This window comes from Rhinatrema bivittatum, chromosome 10 (assembly GCF_901001135.1).
Source record: "Rhinatrema bivittatum chromosome 10, aRhiBiv1.1, whole genome shotgun sequence".
In the NCBI taxonomy this organism is placed as follows: Eukaryota; Metazoa; Chordata; class Amphibia; order Gymnophiona; family Rhinatrematidae; genus Rhinatrema; species Rhinatrema bivittatum.
This window is the reverse complement of record NC_042624.1, coordinates 127,334,515-127,354,739: the sequence shown is the minus strand read 5'-3', so window position 1 is coordinate 127,354,739 and position 20,225 is coordinate 127,334,515. Positions and strand designations below refer to the sequence as shown.

The window sequence follows — 20,225 nt, the reverse complement described above, 5'->3', positions numbered from 1 at the left end:
GAGGGTCCATGAAGCCCAGTATCCTGTTTGCAACAGTGACCAATCCAGGTTACAAGTACCTGGCAAAAACCCAAACATAAAATAAATCACATATTAGGAGCTACCACCCAGGAAAAAGATCTAGGTGTCATAGTGGATAACACATTGAAATCGTCGGTTCAGTGTGCTGCGGCAGTCAAAAAAGCAAACAGAATGTTGGGAATTATTAGAAAGGGAATGGTGAATAAAACGGAAAATGTCATAATGCCTCTGTATCGCTCCATGGTGAGACCGCACCTTGAATACTGTGTACAATTCTGGTCGCCGCATCTTAAAAAAGATATAGTTGCGGTGGTCCCTTTCAGATCATTTATAAATATATTAAAAAACCGCCAGTCTAAGTACAAATCCCTGAGGCACTCTACTGCCCACTCCCTTCCACTGAGAAAATTGCCCATTTAATCCTACTCTCTGTTTCCTGTCTTTTAGCCAGTTTGCAATCCACGAAAGGACATCGCCTCCTATCCCATGACTTTTTACTTTTCCTAGAAGCCTCTCATGAGGAACTTTGTCAAACGCCTTCTGAAAATCAAAATACACTACATCTACCAGTTCACCTTTATCCACATGTTTATTAACTCCTTCAAAAAAGTGAAGCAGATTTGTGAGGCAAGACTTGCCCTGGGTAAATCCATGTTGACTGTGTTCCATTAAACCATGTCCTTTCTATATGCTCTACGATTTTGATCTTTAGAATAGTTTCCACTATTTTTCTCGGAATTGAGTCAGGCTCACTGGTCTATAGTTTCCCAGATCATACCTGGATCCCTTCCTTCCCACCTTCCAGACTTCAGGTACAATGGATGATGTTAATGATAGGTGTTACGACTGGGCTCCGGTCAGGAGTCGTGAACACCACCCAGAAGGGTGGCTCCAGGTTGAGAGAGACAAGGATGGCTAGAACAGAGTCTCGGTCCAGGCTGGGTCAGGGCAGGCGGCAAGTAGCAGTGTCTGGGTCCAGGCTGGGTCAGGGCAGGCGGCAAGTAGCAGTGTCTAGGTCCAAGCTGGGTCAGGGCAGGTGGCAAGTAGCAGGGTCTGGGTCCAGGCTGGGTCAGGGCAGGCGGCAGATAGCAGTGTCTAGGTTCAGGCTGGGTCAGGGCACAGTAAGCAGGACAAGGCAGGTCAGAAGGCCCGTAGGCCACACACACACAGAGGGCCCGTAGGCCACACACCGTAAGCAGAGCAAGGCAGGTCAGAAGGCCCATGGGCCACACATACACAGAAGGCCCGTAGGCCACACACCGGAAGCAGAGCAAGGCAGGTCAGAAAGCCCGTAGGCCACACATACACAGAAGGCCCGTAGGCCACACACCGTAAGCGGGGCAAGGCAGGTCAGAAGGCCCGTAGGCCACACATACACAGAAGGCCCGTAGGCCACACACCGTAAGCGGGGCAAGACAGGTCAGAAGGCCCGTAGGCCACACACACAGAGAAGGCCCGTAGGCCACACACCGTAAGCGGGGCAAGGCAGGTCAGAAGGCCCGTAGGCCACACACACACAGAAGGCCCGTAGGCCAGGTATGAAAAGCAAGGAAGAAGGCCCGAAGGCCGAGCAAGGCAAGGCAAAGCAAGGAATGAATAAGGCCCGAAGGCCGCGCAAGGCAAGGTCCTGGGACCAAATGCACAGCAAGCAGGGAAGGAAGGCTAGAGCAGGGAGCCCAGGCGAGCTCGATGCCGAAGCACCGAGGGAACTGTCAGGCAGGGTTATAAGGGACAGCCCAGAACATAGAGTGGACAGGGGAGATGGACTGGGCCTGTCAGGAGAGCCAGCACTAGAGGGACCCCTGGTGGTGAGGCGGTTGCACTGCAGCCATAGCCGTAACAATAGGTCAATAATCACAGGCAATGTTCACGCTAAGGACTGGGTTGCTGTGAGCAAACATTTTTGTTTGTGACCTGCAAGGAGACATCAGAACATAAGAACAAGCCATACTGGGTCAGACAATAATTAATCTATTGATAAGGGCTGGATCACTCCCTTGAATTATATAAATCTCAAACTGGTTTTTAGTGTGAAACTCTCTCGTGTACTCTTAAATGGGATAAGAGTGTATAAATCAAAGAATAATGGCTGGGAGCGAAAGACAGACAACACTAAAAAATAGTCTCCTTTCCTTTCTTTTAATCAGGCGCACACACTAAAAATTAACTACCTTTCCTTTCTTTTAATCAGGCGCACACACTAAAAATTAACTACCTTTCCTTTCTTTTAATCAGGCGCACACACTAAAAATTAACTACCTTTCCTTTCTTTAATCAGGCGCACACACTAAAAATTAACTACCTTTCCTTTCTTTAATCAGGCGCACACACTAAAAATTAAATAGCCTTTCCTTTCTTTTAATCAGGCGCACACACTAAAAATTAAATACCTTTCCTTTCTTTTAATCAGGCGCACACACTAAAAATTAAATACCTTTCCTTTCTTTTAATCAGGCGCACACACTAAAAATTAACTACCTTTCCTTTCTTTTAATCAGGCGCACACACTAAAAATTAACTACCTTTCCTTTCTTTTAATCAGGCGCACACACTAAAAATTAACTACCTTTCCTTTCTTTAATCAGGCGCACACACTAAAAATTAACTACCTTTCCTTTCTTTAATCAGGCGCACACACTAAAAATTAAATAGCCTTTCCTTTCTTTTAATCAGGCGCACACACTAAAAATTAAATACCTTTCCTTTCTTTTAATCAGGCGCACACACTAAAAATTAAATACCTTTCCTTTCTTTTAATCAGGCGCACACACTAAAAATTAACTACCTTTCCTTTCTTTTAATCAGGCGCACACACTAAAAATTAACTACCTTTCCTTTCTTTTAGACTGGCGCACACACTAAGAATTAACTACCTTTCCTTTCTTTTAGACTGGCGCACACACTAAGAATTAACTACCTTTCCTTTCTTTTAGACTGGCACACACACTAAGAATTAACTACCTTTCCTTTCTTTTAGGCAGGCGCACACACTAAGAATTAACTACCTTTCCTTTCTTTTAGGCAGGCGCACACACTAAGAATTAACTACCTTTCCTTTCTTTTAGGCAGGCGCACACACTAAGAATTAACTACCTTTCCTTTCTTTTAGACTGGCACACACACTAAAAATTAACTACCTTTCCTTTCTTTTAATCAGGTGCACACACTAAGAATTAACTACCTAGATGTGACTCGGTTATTTACACTTTCGGATAATAGGACTAGGGGGCATTCCATGAAGTTAGCAAGTAGCACATTTAAGACTAATCGGAGAAAATTATTTTTCACTCAACGCACAATAAAGCTCTGGAATGTGTTGCCAGAGGATGTGGTTAGTGCTGTTAGTGTAGCTGTGTTCAAAAAAGGTTTGGATAAGTTCTTGGAGGAGAAGTCCATTAATGGCTATTAATTAAGTTTACTTAGGGGATAGCCACTGCTATTAATTGCATCAGTAGCATGGGATCTTCTTAGTGTTTGGGTACTTGCCAGGTTCTTATGGCCTGGATTGGCCACTGTTGGAAACAGGATGCTGGGCTTGATGGACCCTTGGTCTGACCCAGCATGGCAATTTCTTATGTTCTTACCTTTCCTTTCTTTTAGACAGGCACACACACTAAGAATTAACTACCTTTCCTTTTTGATTAAACACACAAACTAAAGACTAATTTACCCACAATTTCACCTCCCCCAAACTTTGTCCCAAAATTACCCAGCAAAGCAATACTCACCAGCAAAATCTTCTTCTGCTCTCAAATCTCCCTCAGGATTGTATTTTAGGCTATGTTGGGGACCTCCAATGCTGTCCCAAGCTCCCTTCAGTGTGGGGAAATGTTGGTTGTAATTTAGCTCTGTTGGAGGGTCTCAGGCTGTGTGTAAGACTCTCTTGAGTAGGGAAAAGATGCTGGATGTATTTTAGGCTCTGTTGAAAGTCTTCCTGTTGTGTTGCAGGTTTCTTTGGCTGAGGGGTAATGTTGGTTGTAATTTGGCTCTGTTGGAGGGTCTCAGGCTGTGTGTAAGACTCTCCTGAGTAGGGAGAAGATGCTGGATGTATTTTAGGCTCTGTTGGAAGTCTTCCTGTTGTGTTGCAGGTTTTCTTTGGCTGGGGGGAAATGTTGCTTGGAAGGCCTCAGGCTGAATGTCAGTTTCCCTTGGGTGGGAGAAAGCATTAATATATCCAGTCTGTTTTGGTTGGCCTCCAGTTGTGTTTCAGGCTCCCTTTTAGTGTGGGAGAGGGGGAGCCACTGGCTGTGTGTCAGGCTCTCTTGGATTGGGGGGATGCTGACTTTATTTTAGGGTCTCCTGGGAGCTCTCACAATCTGCACGCTCTCTGGTCTTTTGCAGGTTTCATTAATCCACCCATGAACATTACAGCCATCTGGATGGGGAAAACAGATCACATTCGCATCAGCTGGAAGGCCCCACTTCATGAGCACAGCGAGTTCCTCAACTACCAAGTTTTGTACTTTCCAGATAGGGCTGAGGATGCACAGAAATTGGTAAAAAGCCACTGGGGCTTTCTCAGCTCTGACTTTGTCTTCCTGTCTGTCTTTACAACCTGTTATCTGTCCATCCTTTCTCAGTTTCTCTTCTCCCCCCCCCCCCCATGGTCCTCAAAGCTTGTAGAGAATCTCTTCCAGACTTATGATTCTTAAGGAGATGTATTTCAGACCACTGTGCAATCAGGAGGCTTGGGATCTATAGGTGTCCCTGCAAGGTGGTGATCTGAGATGAAAACAGAGCCATTGAAGAGAAAATCCTTCCTCTCACACTCTAACTGCAATCATCTCCAAAGGGTCTCTGCATGCCCTGGATAGGGGAGGAGGGACGGCAGCTGGGTCTCCTGTTACAGGGCTGCCCATGACACACTGCTTCTTCCTTCTTCTCCCTCTGATGGAGGTTCCCTAAAGATCAGAAAGACTCATTTTCTCATCTTGATTCAGCATTGACATTTAGAAAGCAAATTAGAACAGTGGTGCAGGCAGCTTTTTATAATTAAAGATGGTAAGATCATTAGGAAATTTCAGTATATTGTTGAAAGTGATTTAAGGGTGGTGGTGCAAGCTCTGAGTAAACCTGACTATTGTAGCTCTTTATATCGAGGCCTGCCCAAAAGATGGCAAAGGGCTTTGCAGACTGATGGATTTAGTATTCACCTTATGTTTGTTTATGCGATTTACATCAGAGCGGATTACATTCAGAATTCTGCAGCCAGGGTTATAAGTGGAGCTAAATATAGCGAGAGTATAAACCAGTGTTCCCAACCCTGTCCTGGGGACCCCCCAGCCACTCGGGTTTTCAGAATATCCACAATGAATATGCATGAGAGAAAATTTGCATGCACTGCCTTAATAACATGCAAATTTTCTCTCATGCATATTCATTGTGGATATCCTGAAAACCCGACTGGCTGGGAGGTTCTCAGGACAGGATTGGGAACCACTGGTATAAACCCTAATCACTGCTTCCAACACAGCAAAGAGTGAGTTACTCCCAGTGCTTTAAAAGTTTAATTTCAACTGCTGTCCCTTGCACTCCAGTCCTCAGAATCCACTTCCTGTACCAGACTGCAGGAAACCAGAAATAAGTAATCTTCTTATGCTGGTCCAGTTTTATGGAATTCATTGTCAAGAGAGCTGTGAAGAGTAACAGGTTATCTGAAATTTAGAAAAAATGAAAGGCCAGGATTCCCCTGCAAGCCTATGGGTAAAAGATTCAGCGTTTATGTGCATTTTAAAGTGATTTTATTTGGTGTTGTAGTTTTGTAATAATTTGAAATTGTAACAGACATAGAACAGGCTTGTTTGGAAAGTGCAGAATAAAGATTTTAAAATAAATAAATCAATCTCACCTGATAACCCCAATAACAGAAGGGAGCTGTGCAGCCACCCAAAGAGGAACTGTATAATTCTCCCAATACCTGCGATCAGAGAACAGCCTTACATCTCTTCTGAAAACACAGATCCCCTCCAGGAGCAGTTATCTCTTCTGATAGCCCTGTCTGCAGGGGATCTGTGTAACTCACCTGATAACTGCTCCTTGAGGGGGGAGCTGTGTAACTCACCTGATAACTGCTCCTGGAAGGGGATCTGTGTATCTCTGCTGATAGCCCTGCCCAGAGGGGAGCTGTGTATCTCACCTGATATCTACTCCTGGAGGGGATCTGTGTATCTCTTCTGATAGCCCTGCCCAGAGGGGAGCTGTGTAACTCACCTGATAACTGCTCCTGGAAGGGGATCTGTGTAACTCACCTGATAACTGCTCCTGGAAGGGGATCTGTGTAACTCATCTGATAACTGCTCCTGGATGGGAGCTGTGTAACTCACCTGATAACTGCTCCTGGAAGGGGATCTGTGTATCTCTTCTGATAGCCCTGCCCAGAGGGGAGCTGTGTATCTCACCTGATATCTGCTCCTGGAGGGGATCTGTGTATCTCTTCTGATAGCCCTGCCCAGAGGGGATCTGTGTAACTCACCTGATAACTGCTCCTGGAGGGGATCTGTGTATCTCTGCTGATAGCCCTGCCCAGAGGGGAGCTGTGTATCTCACCTGATATCTGCTCCTGGAGGGGAGCTGTGTAACTCACCTGATAACTGCTCCTGGAGGGGAGCTGTGTAACTCACCTGATAACTGCTCCTGGAGGGGATCTGTGTAACTCATCTGATAACTGCTCCTGGAGGGGATCTGTGTAACTCACCTGATAACTGCTCCTGGAGGACTTACTCACGCATGTGTAACTCATCTGATAACTGCTCCTGGAGGAGAGCTGTGTAACTCACCTGAGAACTGCTCCTGGAGGGGAGCTGTGTAACTCACCTGATAACTGCTCCTGGAGGGATCTGTGTAACTCATCTGATAACTGCTCCTGGAGGGGATCTGTGTAACTCACCTGATAACTGCTCCTGGAGGAGAGCTGTGTAACTCACCTGATAACTGCTCCTGGAGGGGGATCTGTGTAACTCATCTGATAACTGCTCCTGGAGGAGAGCTGTGTAACTCATCTGATAACTGCTCCTGGAGGAGAGCTGTGTAACTCATCTGATAACTGCTCCTGTAGGGGAGCTGTGTATCTCTTCTGATAGCCCTGCCCAGAGGGGAGCTGTGTAACTCACCTGATAACTGCTCATGGAGGGGATCTGTGTATCTCTTCTAATAACCCTGCCCAGAGGGGAGCTGTGTATCTCATCTGATAACTGCTCCTGGAGGGGATCTGTGTATCTCTTCTGATAACTGCTCCTGGAGGGGAGCTGTGTAACTCACCTGATAACTGCTCCTGGAGGGGAGCTGTGTAACTCACCTGATATCTGCTCCTGGAGGGGATCTGTGTAACTCACCTGATATCTGCTCCTGGAGGGGATCTGTGTATCTCTTCTAATAACCCTGCCCAGAGGGGAGCTGTGTAACTCACCTGATAACTGCTCCTGGAGGGGATCTGTGTAACTCACCTGATAACTGCTCCTGGAGGGGATCTGTGTATCTCTTCTAATAACCCTGCCCAGAGGGGAGCTGTGTAACTCACCTGATAACTGCTCCTGGAGGGGGGCTGTGTAACTCACCTGATAACTGCTCCTGGAGGGGAGCTGTGTAACTCACCTGATATCTGCTCCTAGAGGGGATCTGTGTATCTCTTCTAATAACCCTGCCCAGAGGGGAGCTGTGTAACTCACCTGATAACTGCTCCTGGAGGGGATCTGTGTAACTCACCTGATAACTGCTCCTGGAGGGGATCTGTGTATCTCTTCTAATAACCCTGCCCAGAGGGGAGCTGTGTAACTCACCTGATAACTGCTTCTGGAGGGGATCTGTGTAACTCATCTGATAACTGCTCCTGGAGGGGAGCTGTGTAACTCATCTGATAACTGCTCCTGAAGGGGATCTGTGTAACTCATCTGATAACTGCTCCTGGAAGGGAGCTGTGTAACTCACCTGAACTGCTCCTGGAGGGGATCTGTGTAACTCATCTGATAACTGCTCCTGGAGGGGATCTGTGTAACTCATCTGATAACTGCTCCTGGAGGGGATCTGTGTAACTCATCTGATAACTGCTCCTGGAGGGGATCTGTGTAACTCATCTGATAACTGCTCCTGGAGGGGATCTGTGTAACTCATCTGATAACTGCTCCTGGAGGGGATCTGTGTAACTCATCTGATAACTGCTCCTGGAGGGGAGCTGTGTAACTCACCTGATAACTGCTCCTGGAGGGGATCTGTGTAACTCATCTGATAACTGCTCCTGGAAGGGAGCTGTGTAACTCACCTGATAACTGCTCCTGGAAGGGAGCTGTGTAACTCACCTGATAACTGCTCCTGAAGGGGATCTGTGTAACTCATCTGATAACTGCTCCTGGAAGGGATCTGTGTAACTCATCTGATAACTGCTCCTGGAAGGGAGCTGTGTAACTCACCTGATAACTGCTCCTGGAAGGGAGCTGTGTAACTCACCTGATAACTGCTCCTGAAGGGGATCTGTGTAACTCATCTGATAACTGCTCCTGGAGGGGAGCTGTGTAACTCACCTGATAACTGCTCCTGGAGGGGATCTGTGTAACTCATCTGATAACTGCTCCTGGAAGGGAGCTGTGTAACTCACCTGATAACTGCTCCTGGAAGGGAGCTGTGTAACTCACCTGATAACTGCTCCTGAAGGGGATCTGTGTAACTCATCTGATAACTGCTCCTGAAGGGGATCTGTGTAACTCACCTGATAACTGCTCCTGAAGGGGATCTGTGTAACTCATCTGATAACTGCTCCTGGAAGGGAGCTGTGTAACTCACCTGATAACTGCTCCTGGAGGGGATCTGTGTATCTCTTCTGATAGCCCTGCCCAGAGGGGATCTGTGTAACTCACCTGATAACTGCTCCTGGAGGGGATCTGTGTATCTCTTCTAATAACCCTGCCCAGAGGGGAGCTGTAGATCTCTCCTAATTACCCTGATCAAAAGGGGGACTGTATATCTCTCCTTTTAAGCCTGCAAGGAAGTGTGTTGGGGGGGGGGGGGACTAAAGGGGGTGGCCTCTGCATGTCACCTAATAACCTTGCCCAGAGGAGAAGGCCATGGTTCTTGTCAGATAAGTCCACCCAAAGGTTTTCAGCCTGTTTTTGCCTTCTCTTCCTATAGAGCATAGTTCGGAGTAGAACGGTCTGTGACATTGACAACCTTCAGCCAGGGTCAGTATACCAAATCCGCCTCCGCACAAAGCCCAATGAAGTGTCACTGAATGGAATCTGGGGACCCTGGTCACAAACAATAACTACGATGACATCCCACTCCTCAGGTAAGTGCTTGTCCCTGTCATAGAAACTTAAGAACATAAGAACATATGAAATTTCCATGCTGGGTCAGACCAAGGGTCCATCAAGCCCAGCATCCTGTTTCCAACAGAGGCCAAACCAGGCCACAAGAACCTGGCAATTACCCAAACACTAAGAAGATCCCATGCTACTGATGCAATTAATAGCAGTGGCTATTCCCTAAGTAAACTTGATTAATAGCAGTTAAAGGACTTCTCCTCCAAGAACTTATCAAACCTTTTTTAAACCCAACTACACTAACTGCACTAACCACATCCCCTGGCAACAAATTCCAGAGCTTAATTGTGCATTGAGTGAAAAAGAATTTTCTCCGATTAGTCTTAAATGTGCTACTTGCTAACTTCATGGAGTGCCCCCTAGTCTTTCTATTATCCAAAAGTGAAAATAACCGAGTCACATCTACTCATTCTAGACCTCTCATGATTTTAAACACCTCTATCATATCCCTCCTCAGCCGTCTCTTCTCCAAGCTGAACAGCCCTAACCTCTTCAGCCTTTCCTCATAGGGGAGCTGTTCCATCCCCTTTATCATTTTGGTTGCCCTTCTCTGTACCTTCTCCATCGCAACTATATCTTTTTTGAGATGCGGCGACCAGAATTGTACACAGTATTCAAGGTGCGGTCTCACCATGGAGCGATATAGAGGCATTATGACATTTTCCGTTTTATAAACCATTCCCTTCCTATTAATGCCTAACATTCTGTTTGCTTTTTTGACTGCTGCAGCTCACTGAGCCGACGATTTTAAAGTATTATCCACTATGATGCCTAGATCTCTTTCCTGGGTGGTAGCTCCTAATATGGAAGCTAACATCGTGTAACTAAAGCAAGGGTTATTTTTCCCTATGTGCAAAACCTTGCACATAGGGAAATTTGATAACCTCACTCATCATATTCCTTTCCAGATCATTTATATATATATTGAAAATCAAGATGAATGCCATTGATCAGCACTCACTTTCTGTAGTGCTGTGCCAGGTCTGTCAGTGCTGAAACACTCTCTCGCTGTGCCATTGGGGATGTCACTTCTGAGCCACTCCCTCACTGTGCCATTGGGGATGTCACTTCTACCACACCGTGCTATGATGGGGATGTCACTTCTGAGCCACTCCCTCATTGTGCCATTGGGGTTGTCACCTCTGAGCCACTCCCTCACTGTGCCATTGGGGATGTCACTTCTACCACACCGTGCTATGATGGGGATGTCACTTCTGAGCCACTCCCTCATTGTGCCATTGAGGATGTCACTTCTGAGCCACTCCCTCACTGTGCCATTGGGGATGTCACTTCTACCACACCGTGCTTTGATGGGGATGTCACTTCTGAGCCACTCCCTTACTGTGCCATTGGGGATGTCACTTCTGAGCCACTCCCTCACTGTGCCATTGGGGTTGTCACTTCTGAGCCACTCCCTCACTGTGCCATTGGGGTTGTCACTTCTACCACACCGTGCTATGATGGGGATGTCACTTCTGAGCCACTCCCTCATTGTGCCATTGGGGATGTCACTTCTGAGCCACTCCCTCACTGTGCCATTGGGGATGTCACTTCTACCACACCGTGCTATGATGGGGATGTCACTTCTGAGCCACTCCCTCATTGTGCCATTGAGGATGTCACTTCTGAGCCACTCCCTCACTGTGCCATTGGGGTTGTCACTTCTGAGCCACTCCCTCACTGTGCCATTGGGGTTGTCACTTCTGAGCCACTCCCTCATTGTGCCATTGGGGATGTCACTTCTGAGCCACTCCCTCACTGTGCCATTGGGGATGTCACTTCTACCACACCGTGCTATGATGGGGATGTCACTTCTGAGCCACTCCCTCATTGTGCCATTGAGGATGTCACTTCTGAGCCACTCCCTTACTGTGCCATTGGGGATGTCACTTCTGAGCCACTCCCTCACTGTGCCATTGGGGATGTCACTTCTACCACACCGTGCTATGATGGGGATGTCACTTCTGAGCCACTCCCTCATTGTGCCATTGAGGATGTCACTTCTGAGCCACTCCCTCACTGTGCCATTGGGGATGTCACTTCTACCACACCGTGCTATGATGGGGATGTCACTTCTGAGCCACTCCCTCACTCAGAAATCATTTGGTAAAGTCCCACATGAGAGACTCTTCAAGAAATTAAAAAGTCATGGGATAGAAGGCAATGTCCTATTTATTTCTCTCGGTAGAGAAAGAGAAACACTGGAGTGCCTCAGGGATCTTACTGGGAACAGAGCTTTTTTAAATATTTATAAATGATCTGGAAAAGGGAGTGACGAGTGAGGTAATTAAATTTGCAGATGACACAAAATTATTAAAAGTTGTTAAAACACTAAGTTGAAGAGGAACTTGTGAGACTAAGGGGTTTTGTTCATCTAAATGTGGACAAGCGTAAAGTGATGCATATAAGGAATAATAATGAGAACTATAGGTGCAGGGTGCTGGATTCCATATTAGGCATCAGCACCCAGGAAAAGATCTGGGCTCAGTGTGCTGTATCAGTCAATAAAACAAATAGAAAGCTGGGGATTATTAGGAAAGGAATGGAGAATAAAACGGAGAATATCCTAATGCCTCTGTCGCTCCACGGTGCAATCGCATTCTCTGGGAGATTTTAAAAGCCCTATCCATGCCAAAGCCCCTCCATAGCACTAGGGAGTGTCTCAAATGTACTATGCTTGCTCTGTCACTTCTGACACACTCCCCCATTATACTATGCTTGCTCTTTCTCTTTTGAAATACACCCTCCTTGTGCTATGTTGGGGCTGTCACTTTTGAGACACTCTCTCGTGCTTTGCTGGGGCTGTCACTTCTAAGACAATCCCTCCTTGTGCTTTGTTGGGGCTGTCACTTTTGAGACACTCTCTCGTGCTATGCTGGGGCTGTCACTTCTAAGACACTCCCTCCTTGTGCTATGCTGGGGCTGTCACTTCTAAGACACTCCCTCCTTGTGCTATGTTGGGGCTGTCAGTTTTGAGACACTCCCTCGTGCTATGTTGGGGCTGTCACTTTTGAGACACTCCTTCGTGCTATACTGGGGCTGTCACTTCTGAGACACTCCCTCCTTGTGCTATGCTGGAGCTCTGGCTTCTGAGACACTCCCTCGTGCTATACTGGGGCTGTCACTTCTGAGACACTCCCTCATTGCACTATACTGGGGCTGTCACTTCTGAGACACTCCCTTGCTGTACTAGACTGGCTATGCTCACTCTTCTTGCCCCCTGTAGCCAGGATGCCGTTATACTCTCTAGTGTTTGCTTGTGGGTTCTCAGTTCTTTTTTTTCCTTCACAGATGAGATCGATTTGTGCTGCTTTACTTCTGACCTGCTGAAGGTGGTCTGTGATTGGAAATGGGACAAGGAGACTGCAGACCTTTCCCACGAGCTCTTCTACATGTACACGTGAGCTCAGAGCTAGTAAATCACCTTTGGCACTGATATTGGGGTGGGAGGAAAAGGGAAGGGGGAAACAGATGGACATGGGGACAAAGGAGATGACGGGGTCTGGATCCTGGGTGTGAGAGTCCAGGCCCATGTAAGGAAGGGGATTGCTGGGGCACATGGAATATTTTTTATGCATTCTGCATGGATGAGCAGCACTGGATAATAGTTAGTAAATGTGATTATTCTCCGCAATCTCTCCATCATGTCTTGGATATTGGCACCTGTCAGGATATGGATGACTCCAAGCCCTTCAGAACCAAGTCACCAACCATCGCTACTGTTCACCTCCTAGGTACAATGGTTGCTTTGGTTTTTATTATTGCCCTGTTTTACCTGTTCTTCCTCTTCCTGGAATGTTTTCCCCTCTTTCACTACCACTGCATACCGGTTCTTCAGAGTTGTGGTGTAACATCAAGTGGCTGTAGTAATCTGGGTCCATCTGTGGTCCAGTTTCACTCTCCCATCTGCTTGAGTTTTCCATCTTTGATGCCTCGTTTTTGGTCCTCATTCTCCCGGATACTTCTCAGTCTCGCCACCTCTCTGAATTCTGCCACTTCTTTGCTGAGGAAGTCAATCTGCAGACATCTTTCACACTGAGCCAGTTCCTCACTGTGGATGAAAAAAACATAAAGATCAAGTATATATGGTAAGCATGTCAGTCCATATAGTATGCGATGACGTCTATAGCGAAGGATAATTTCTGCAATCAGTGCGTATTCAATTCTTTTAGTAGGATTCAGTGCTGATGGCAGAGCAGACTCTTTTAGCTTCTTATTAGATTAGATGCATATTTATGCATTAGAGCCTAGATGAAAGTACAACAAATCAAATTAATCAATGAGAAAATGCCATCAGGACCAGGACATCTATTTGGACAGTGGCAGAAGTAGTAACGATGGTGATGGGTTTGGCAATACAGTGTTTCCAGACCATCCTTTTCGGGAGTTATATTTCCAAATATTGGCGCATACCATGATAGAAATGATCCTCACTCGTAAACCAGGGTGAATTGGATATGATCTCACTCTCTCAAATTCACGGGTAATGTTCTTCTTACACTTGAATTGTGCCAAAGAGCCCATAGAGTGTAACAAGCACAGGTGTACCTGGCAGTTCTCCCATTACAGACCAGTGGCTCCCATTACAATTGGGACTATTTCTGTATCTTTCTGATTGCACCTCTTGGTACTTGAGGGTCTCCTCTCTCTCCGTACAATCCACAGAATAGTTGCTTGGTGCTGACACTGCCAGCAAATGCAGTCCTTCACCGCAATGTCTGGTTTTCTTGCATTCAGCTGATCATCGACTGGCATGGGGATCACATCGTCTTCTTTCCCTACAATTCCATGTCCTTTAGATCCATGTCCATTTGCTTTCATCAAGACAAGTCCTCAACTATCATTGACTGTAATACATCAATTGGTGCATAAGTCCCTGACAGTAGGTACCATCCCAATGCAATTTAAAAAAACAATGGTGAGACCGATAGTGAGGATAAGAATAAATCATTGCAGATCCTTCTAACTATAAGCCAGTGTCAAATCAGCCCTCACTAGCCAAGATTCTAAAAAGGTGTGTCCTTGGTGAGCTTGAAAAGGATGGAAGTTCAGAAAAAAATTTGTGATAAACACTATGGTTTTAAAAAAAAGGAATAACGATGAAGGATTATCGCTATCTTTGATGGATACATTGCAAAGTAGTATGGAGAGAGATAAGACCGGGATCTTGGTACAGTCTGATGTATCCTCAGCCTTTGACTCAGTAAGACACAACATTCTGGTTTCTCACCTGGAACAATTAGTATCTCTGGAAAAGTGCTAAATTGGTTTTGTTCATATTTGAATTCCAGACAGTTTAGGGTAGAAATGGATGTGGACCATTCTAGCTGGTGACAAGTAGAGTATGCGTACCCCAAGTATTGTCTCTATCCTCTGTACTCTTCAACATTTATATGGCACCATTAGGGTTTGAACTGGAAAAACTGAATGTGTGTTTTTTGTATACATGCAAACGATGCACAGTCCCAGGGGAAATCCATTACTGTCTTTTAATAGATGTGTCTCATTTATTAAAAAATGTTTGGGATCAAATGATTTATTATTGAACATTAGAACATAAGAACATAAGAAATTGCCATGCTGGGTCAGACCAAGGGTCCATCAAGCCCAGCATCCTGTTTCCAACAGTGGCCAATCCAGGCCATAAGAACCTGGCAAGTACCCAAAAACTAAGTCTATTCCATGTAACCATTGCTAATGGCAGTGGCTATTCTCTAAGTGAACTTAATAGCAGGTAATGGACTTCTCCTCCAAGAACTTATCCAATCCTTTTTTAAACACAGCTACACTAACTGCACTAACCACATCCTCTGGTAACAAATTCCAGAGCTTAATTGTGCGTTGAGTAAAAAAGAACTTTCTCCGATTAGTTTTAAATGTGCCCCATGCTAACTTCATGGAGTGTCCCCTAGTCCTTCTACTATCCGAAAGAGTAAATAACCGATTCACATCTACCCGTTCTAGACCTCTCATGATTTTAAACACCTCTATCATATCCCCCCCTCAGTCGTCTCTTCTCCAAGCTGAAAAGTCCTAACCTCTTTAGTCTTTCCTCATAGGGGAGTTGTTCCATTCCCCTTATCATTTTGGTAGCCCTTCTCTGTACCTTCTCCATTGAGACAACAAAGGTCTTATGGATAGGCAAATAATCAGTTACCTAGGTCAGCAGCAGTTTAGTAATTTAGGGTAACCAGATCAAAATTTGTCTGGAATTTGAAGCCTGGAAGTAGTCTTAGAGTCTTCCTTGTCAATGAATTTACGTGTTAGCTGTGCATCACCCACTGCATTCGCTATTCAGGACCGTACTTCAATCGTTGGTCTTGAGTCACCTTGACTGCTGTGCAACATTGCTGGTGGCTCTGCCAGACCAACTTTCTGAGAACTTTGCAGTTAGTGCAGAACGTGCAGCTCAGCCTAAACTTGCGCATGTATCATCCACGCTCCAGTATCGACACTGGTTACCAGTAAGGTTTTGTCTGATGGTTATGGTACACGGGGGTTGACAGTGAGCTGAAGAAAATGCTGTCAGTGAAAGCGAGTAACTTATCTCAAACATGATCCAGAGGTTTTGCTTTTGTCATCCCAGCAAGGGGGTTATAGATTCAGGAACACTGATATTTTGGATATAGATGTTGAGACATTGATGTTGAGAGGAATGCAGGATGTGAAAGACTTTAGGAAGAGGGAAAAACACATCTTTTTCAAGAAGCATAAGATGTTAATGAGGTGTGTTAATTTTATGTAATATCTATGTTATTTGTTATATATTTGTTAGTATTGATGAATTAAGAATGTACTTATGTGATCCACCCTGGACAAATTTTAAATTTGGAAGTTGCAGAATATAAGTATTTTTAAATAAATAAATAGATAAATAATCTGAGGGTTATAGTCCCAGTGCTTTCCTGGTTCAGTGATGTTATAATGAGCCGAGCCATCCTATGGTGCCTTTCTGTATAGAGGCCTTCTGACATCAGCCCGCCATGTCCAGCAAGGAGGTGTGTAACCGTTTCAGTTTTCACAAGCTGCATTTTCCTCTGCTGGTTGTGAACCATCCTGTCCCTAGTCTGCTGTCCTGTGCTGCAATGATCAATTCTTATCCTGAGATCTAACCTCACATCTCCTTAGCCATTCCTGAGTCAGATTTTGATCTACTTGGGGTTTCTGAAGCAGCTCTCTATATTTCTCACTGTAATTGTGCTTTTGCCAATTCATTTTCCTTGTTTGCTGGAAGAGCCTCCCACTGGAGGGGATCTCTAAGTTAGTATTGAGAATTATAATGCTAAATTAATTGGCTGGAAAGACAGACGGGCGGATTTTAAAAGCCCTGCTCGCGTAAATCCGCCTGGATTTACGCGAGCAGGGCCTTGCGCGCCGGCGCGCCTATTTTCCATAGGCCGCCGGCGCGCACAGAGCCCCGGGACGCGTGTAGGTCCCGGGGTTTTTGGAAGGGGGCGGGACCCGATGACGCGGCGTTTCGGGGGCGGGACTGGGGGCGTGGCGCCGGCCCAGGGGCGTGGTCCAGGCCTCCAGACCAGCCCCCGGGTCAGAGGACGGCGCGCCAGCAGTCTGCTGGCGCACATAGATTTACGTCTGCTTCTCGCAGGCGTAAATCTACGGACAAAGGTAAGGGGGGGTTTAGATAGGGCCGGGGGGGGTGGGTTAGGTAGAGGAAGGGAGGGGAAGGTGAGGGGAAGGCGAAAGAGAGTTCCCTCCGAGGCCGCTCCGATTTCGGAGCGGCCTCGGAGGGAACGGAGGCAGGCTGCGCGGCTTGGCGCGTGCCGGCTGCCCAAAATCGGCAGCCTTGCGCGCACCGATTCCGGATTTTAGAGGATACGCGCGGCTATGCGCGTATCTTATAAAATCCAGCGTACTTTTGTTTGCGCCTGCTGCGCAAACAAAAGTACGCGATCGCGCTGTTTTTAAAAATCTACCCCAGACTGAATGGCCCATATGCTCTCATTCTTCCATCATGTTTCTAAATTCCATAAGGAGGTTTTTTCTCAAGTTTTGCAAATGTCATTGTCTCTTTCTTCAAAAATAAAGGGGAACCAAAACATAAATCACATAACAAGGGCTTAACATTTAAGGTGTCAGCAAGCCAGACGGCGTGTTCAAAAAGACTTGAATTGCCCAGTCTTTTCAATCATCCACCTTGTGTTTAAGTGAATAAAGTGTTGTAAACAAAGGCAAACTTGCAAAGTTATCTTCAAACAAAAAATTCAGTTAATTGAGTGTTTAAATCCTGATGATGAAATTTCAAAGGAAGCCCGACACATCCGATGTTTTGCTTGAAAAAGCTTCAGTATTTTAATCCCAGAAATGTCAGATCGGACCAACCAAGTCTCAGCATCTTTCAGAGCGAGATGAAACTGGAAGGAAGCTGATCCTGCTTAAATATGTTTGTGATGTAATGACATAGGTACGTATGAGGACATGAAAGAAAACTTGTATCAATGTTGGATAATAACTCATCTACGACGTGAAAGAAAATTTAATGGATCGATTTTAAAAAAATGCTTAAATCACATTCAGCATTTAAACCAAAAGGTACAATTGAATGCAACCTGTAAATCCATTGTTGCTTTGCTCGTAGCAATTGTGAATTTAAATCCCCACCTCGCCACCCGATCTGAGACTGATCAATTGCACAGAAGCGTAGATTGTCAAAAGTATGTGAGAATTCATCACAATGAAAAACCAAAGGAGCACCTTCCTTATAGTGAAGAAGTGCCAACCGATGTTTGATCATATGGGTCTTGAGCATCTGAGAGGTTTTTCCGATGTTGATCTTCTTACAAGGGCATTGAATCAAATAAATTACTGATCTGGACACACAGGAAGTAATATATTTGAGATTAATTATGAAATCAGTTGCTTGAATCTTGTTTGAGGAAGTGTGCATAGAAATGTGGCAGACTGAACATTTTCTTTCATGGATTCTGAAAACCTAAAGATGGATTTTGAATAGAGATTTGTGAAAAGTCCGAATGCTCAAATAAATCTCATAAATTTGACACTCTAGTGAAGGCAATGCGGGGTAGATCTTTAAAAATATAATGTATCTGCAAAACATGCCAATTACGCATGATAGATGCCTGAATCTGATGAACAACAGGTGAAAAAGGTAGAATACATGTGACTCGTGAAGAAGATGTAATAGATGGTGGCAAGAATAACCATTCTCGATGACAATATTTAGCTCTTAAAAATGCTTTGTGTACCTTTTTTTTTTTTTTTGGATAACCATGACTTAAGAATCTATCCATCATTAATTGCACTTGGGATTGAAAGTCAATGATATTTAAACATGTCTGACAGAGTCTCAGAAATTGACTAACTGGAAGGCTTTCCTTAAGAGGTCTAGGATGTGTACTAGTAAAGTGCAACAATTAAACTCTGGAATTTGTTGCCAGAGGATGTGGTTAGTGCAGTTAGTATAGCTGTGTTTAAAAAAGGATTGGATAAGTTCTTGGAGGAGAAGTCCATTACCTGCTATTAAGTTCACTTAGGGGTAGATTTTAAAAAATAGCGCGATCGCGTACTTTTGTTTGCGCACCAGGCGCAAACAAAAGTACGCTGGATTTTATAAGATACATGCGTAGCCGCGCATATCTTATAAAATCCGGGATCGGCGCGCGCAAGGCTGCTGATTTTGGGCAGCCTGCATGCGCCGAGCCGCACAGCCTGCCTCCGTTCCCTCCGAGGTCACTCCGAAATCAGAGCGGCCTCGGAGGGAACTTTCTTTCACCCTCCCCTCACCTTCCCCTCCCTTCCCCTACCTAACCCACCCCCCTGGCCCTATCTAAACCCCCCTACCTTTATCCATGGATTTACGCCTACCGGAGGCAGACGTAAATCCGCGCGCGCCAGCGGGCTGCTGGCGCGCCAAGACCCAACCCGGGGGCTGTTCCGGAGGGCGCGGCCACGCCCCCGGAACACCCCTGGGCCGGCGCCACGCCCCTGGGCCCACCCCCCAAACGCCACGTCATGCCCCCGAAACGCCCTGTCATTTGGCGACGCCCCGACACCCCCCCTTTTAAAAGCAACGGGACTTATGCACGCCGACAGCCTATGCAAAATAGGCACGCTGGCGCGCGAGGGCCCTGCTTGCGTAAATCCAGCCGGATTTACGCGGGCAGCGCATTTAAAATCCGCCCGTTAGAGAATAGCCACTGCCATTAGCAATGGTAACATGGAATAGACTTAGTGTTTGGGTACTTGCCAAGTTCTTATAGCCTGGATTGGCCACTGTTGGAAACAGGATGCTGGGCTTGATGGACCCTTGGTCTGACCCAGTATGGCATTTTCTTATGTTCTTATGTGTTTGAAGATACCGATTTGTGATATAAAGTAGTGGAAAAACCAGATTGTGATTTTTTTGATCAAAATATCCAAAAAGGGAATCTCATCTGACTTAATGTCAGCGGTAAAATGAAGATGACAATTTAATGAATTCAGAGCCTTTCCATAACAGGAATACATAATCTATATAACATTTCCACACAATGATATTGGCAGAAAAAGGATGGTCTTTCAAAAAACGATCTTCAAACATTCTGACGTATAATTTAGTTATATCTGGAGCTCCTGTGGCACCCCTAGCAACACCACATGTCTGTTGATAAAACTGTTGATCAAAAGTGAAAAACAATTTTGTGAGGGCTATTTCCAACAACTGATTTAGAAAAAAGGAAGGCACTCTGTGTGGATGTGGATGTCAATCAAAGAAGTCAGTGGCTATGATGAGGGCTTCATCATAGAAACATAGAAACATAGAAATGACGGCAGAAGAAGACCAAACGGCCCATCCAGTCTGCCCAGCAAACTTCACACATTTTTTCTCTCATACTTATCTGTTTCTCTTAGCTCTTGGTTCTATTTACCTTCCTCCCC

The 20,225-nt window shown here is 45.6% G+C and overlaps 1 protein-coding gene across 1 annotated transcript in view; it reads left to right on the top strand.

Annotated features, from left to right (window-relative positions):
* Window positions 1–20,225, top strand: part of MPL (MPL proto-oncogene, thrombopoietin receptor) — a 59,425-nt gene that overhangs the window by 15,312 nt on the left and 23,888 nt on the right. Inside the window, exons 4-6 of the mRNA XM_029617666.1 lie at window positions 4,363–4,517; window positions 9,139–9,295; window positions 12,621–12,729. Of these exons, the coding sequence (XP_029473526.1) occupies window positions 4,363–4,517; window positions 9,139–9,295; window positions 12,621–12,729 (421 nt within the window). The remainder of the gene's footprint in view (window positions 1–4,362; window positions 4,518–9,138; window positions 9,296–12,620; window positions 12,730–20,225) is intronic.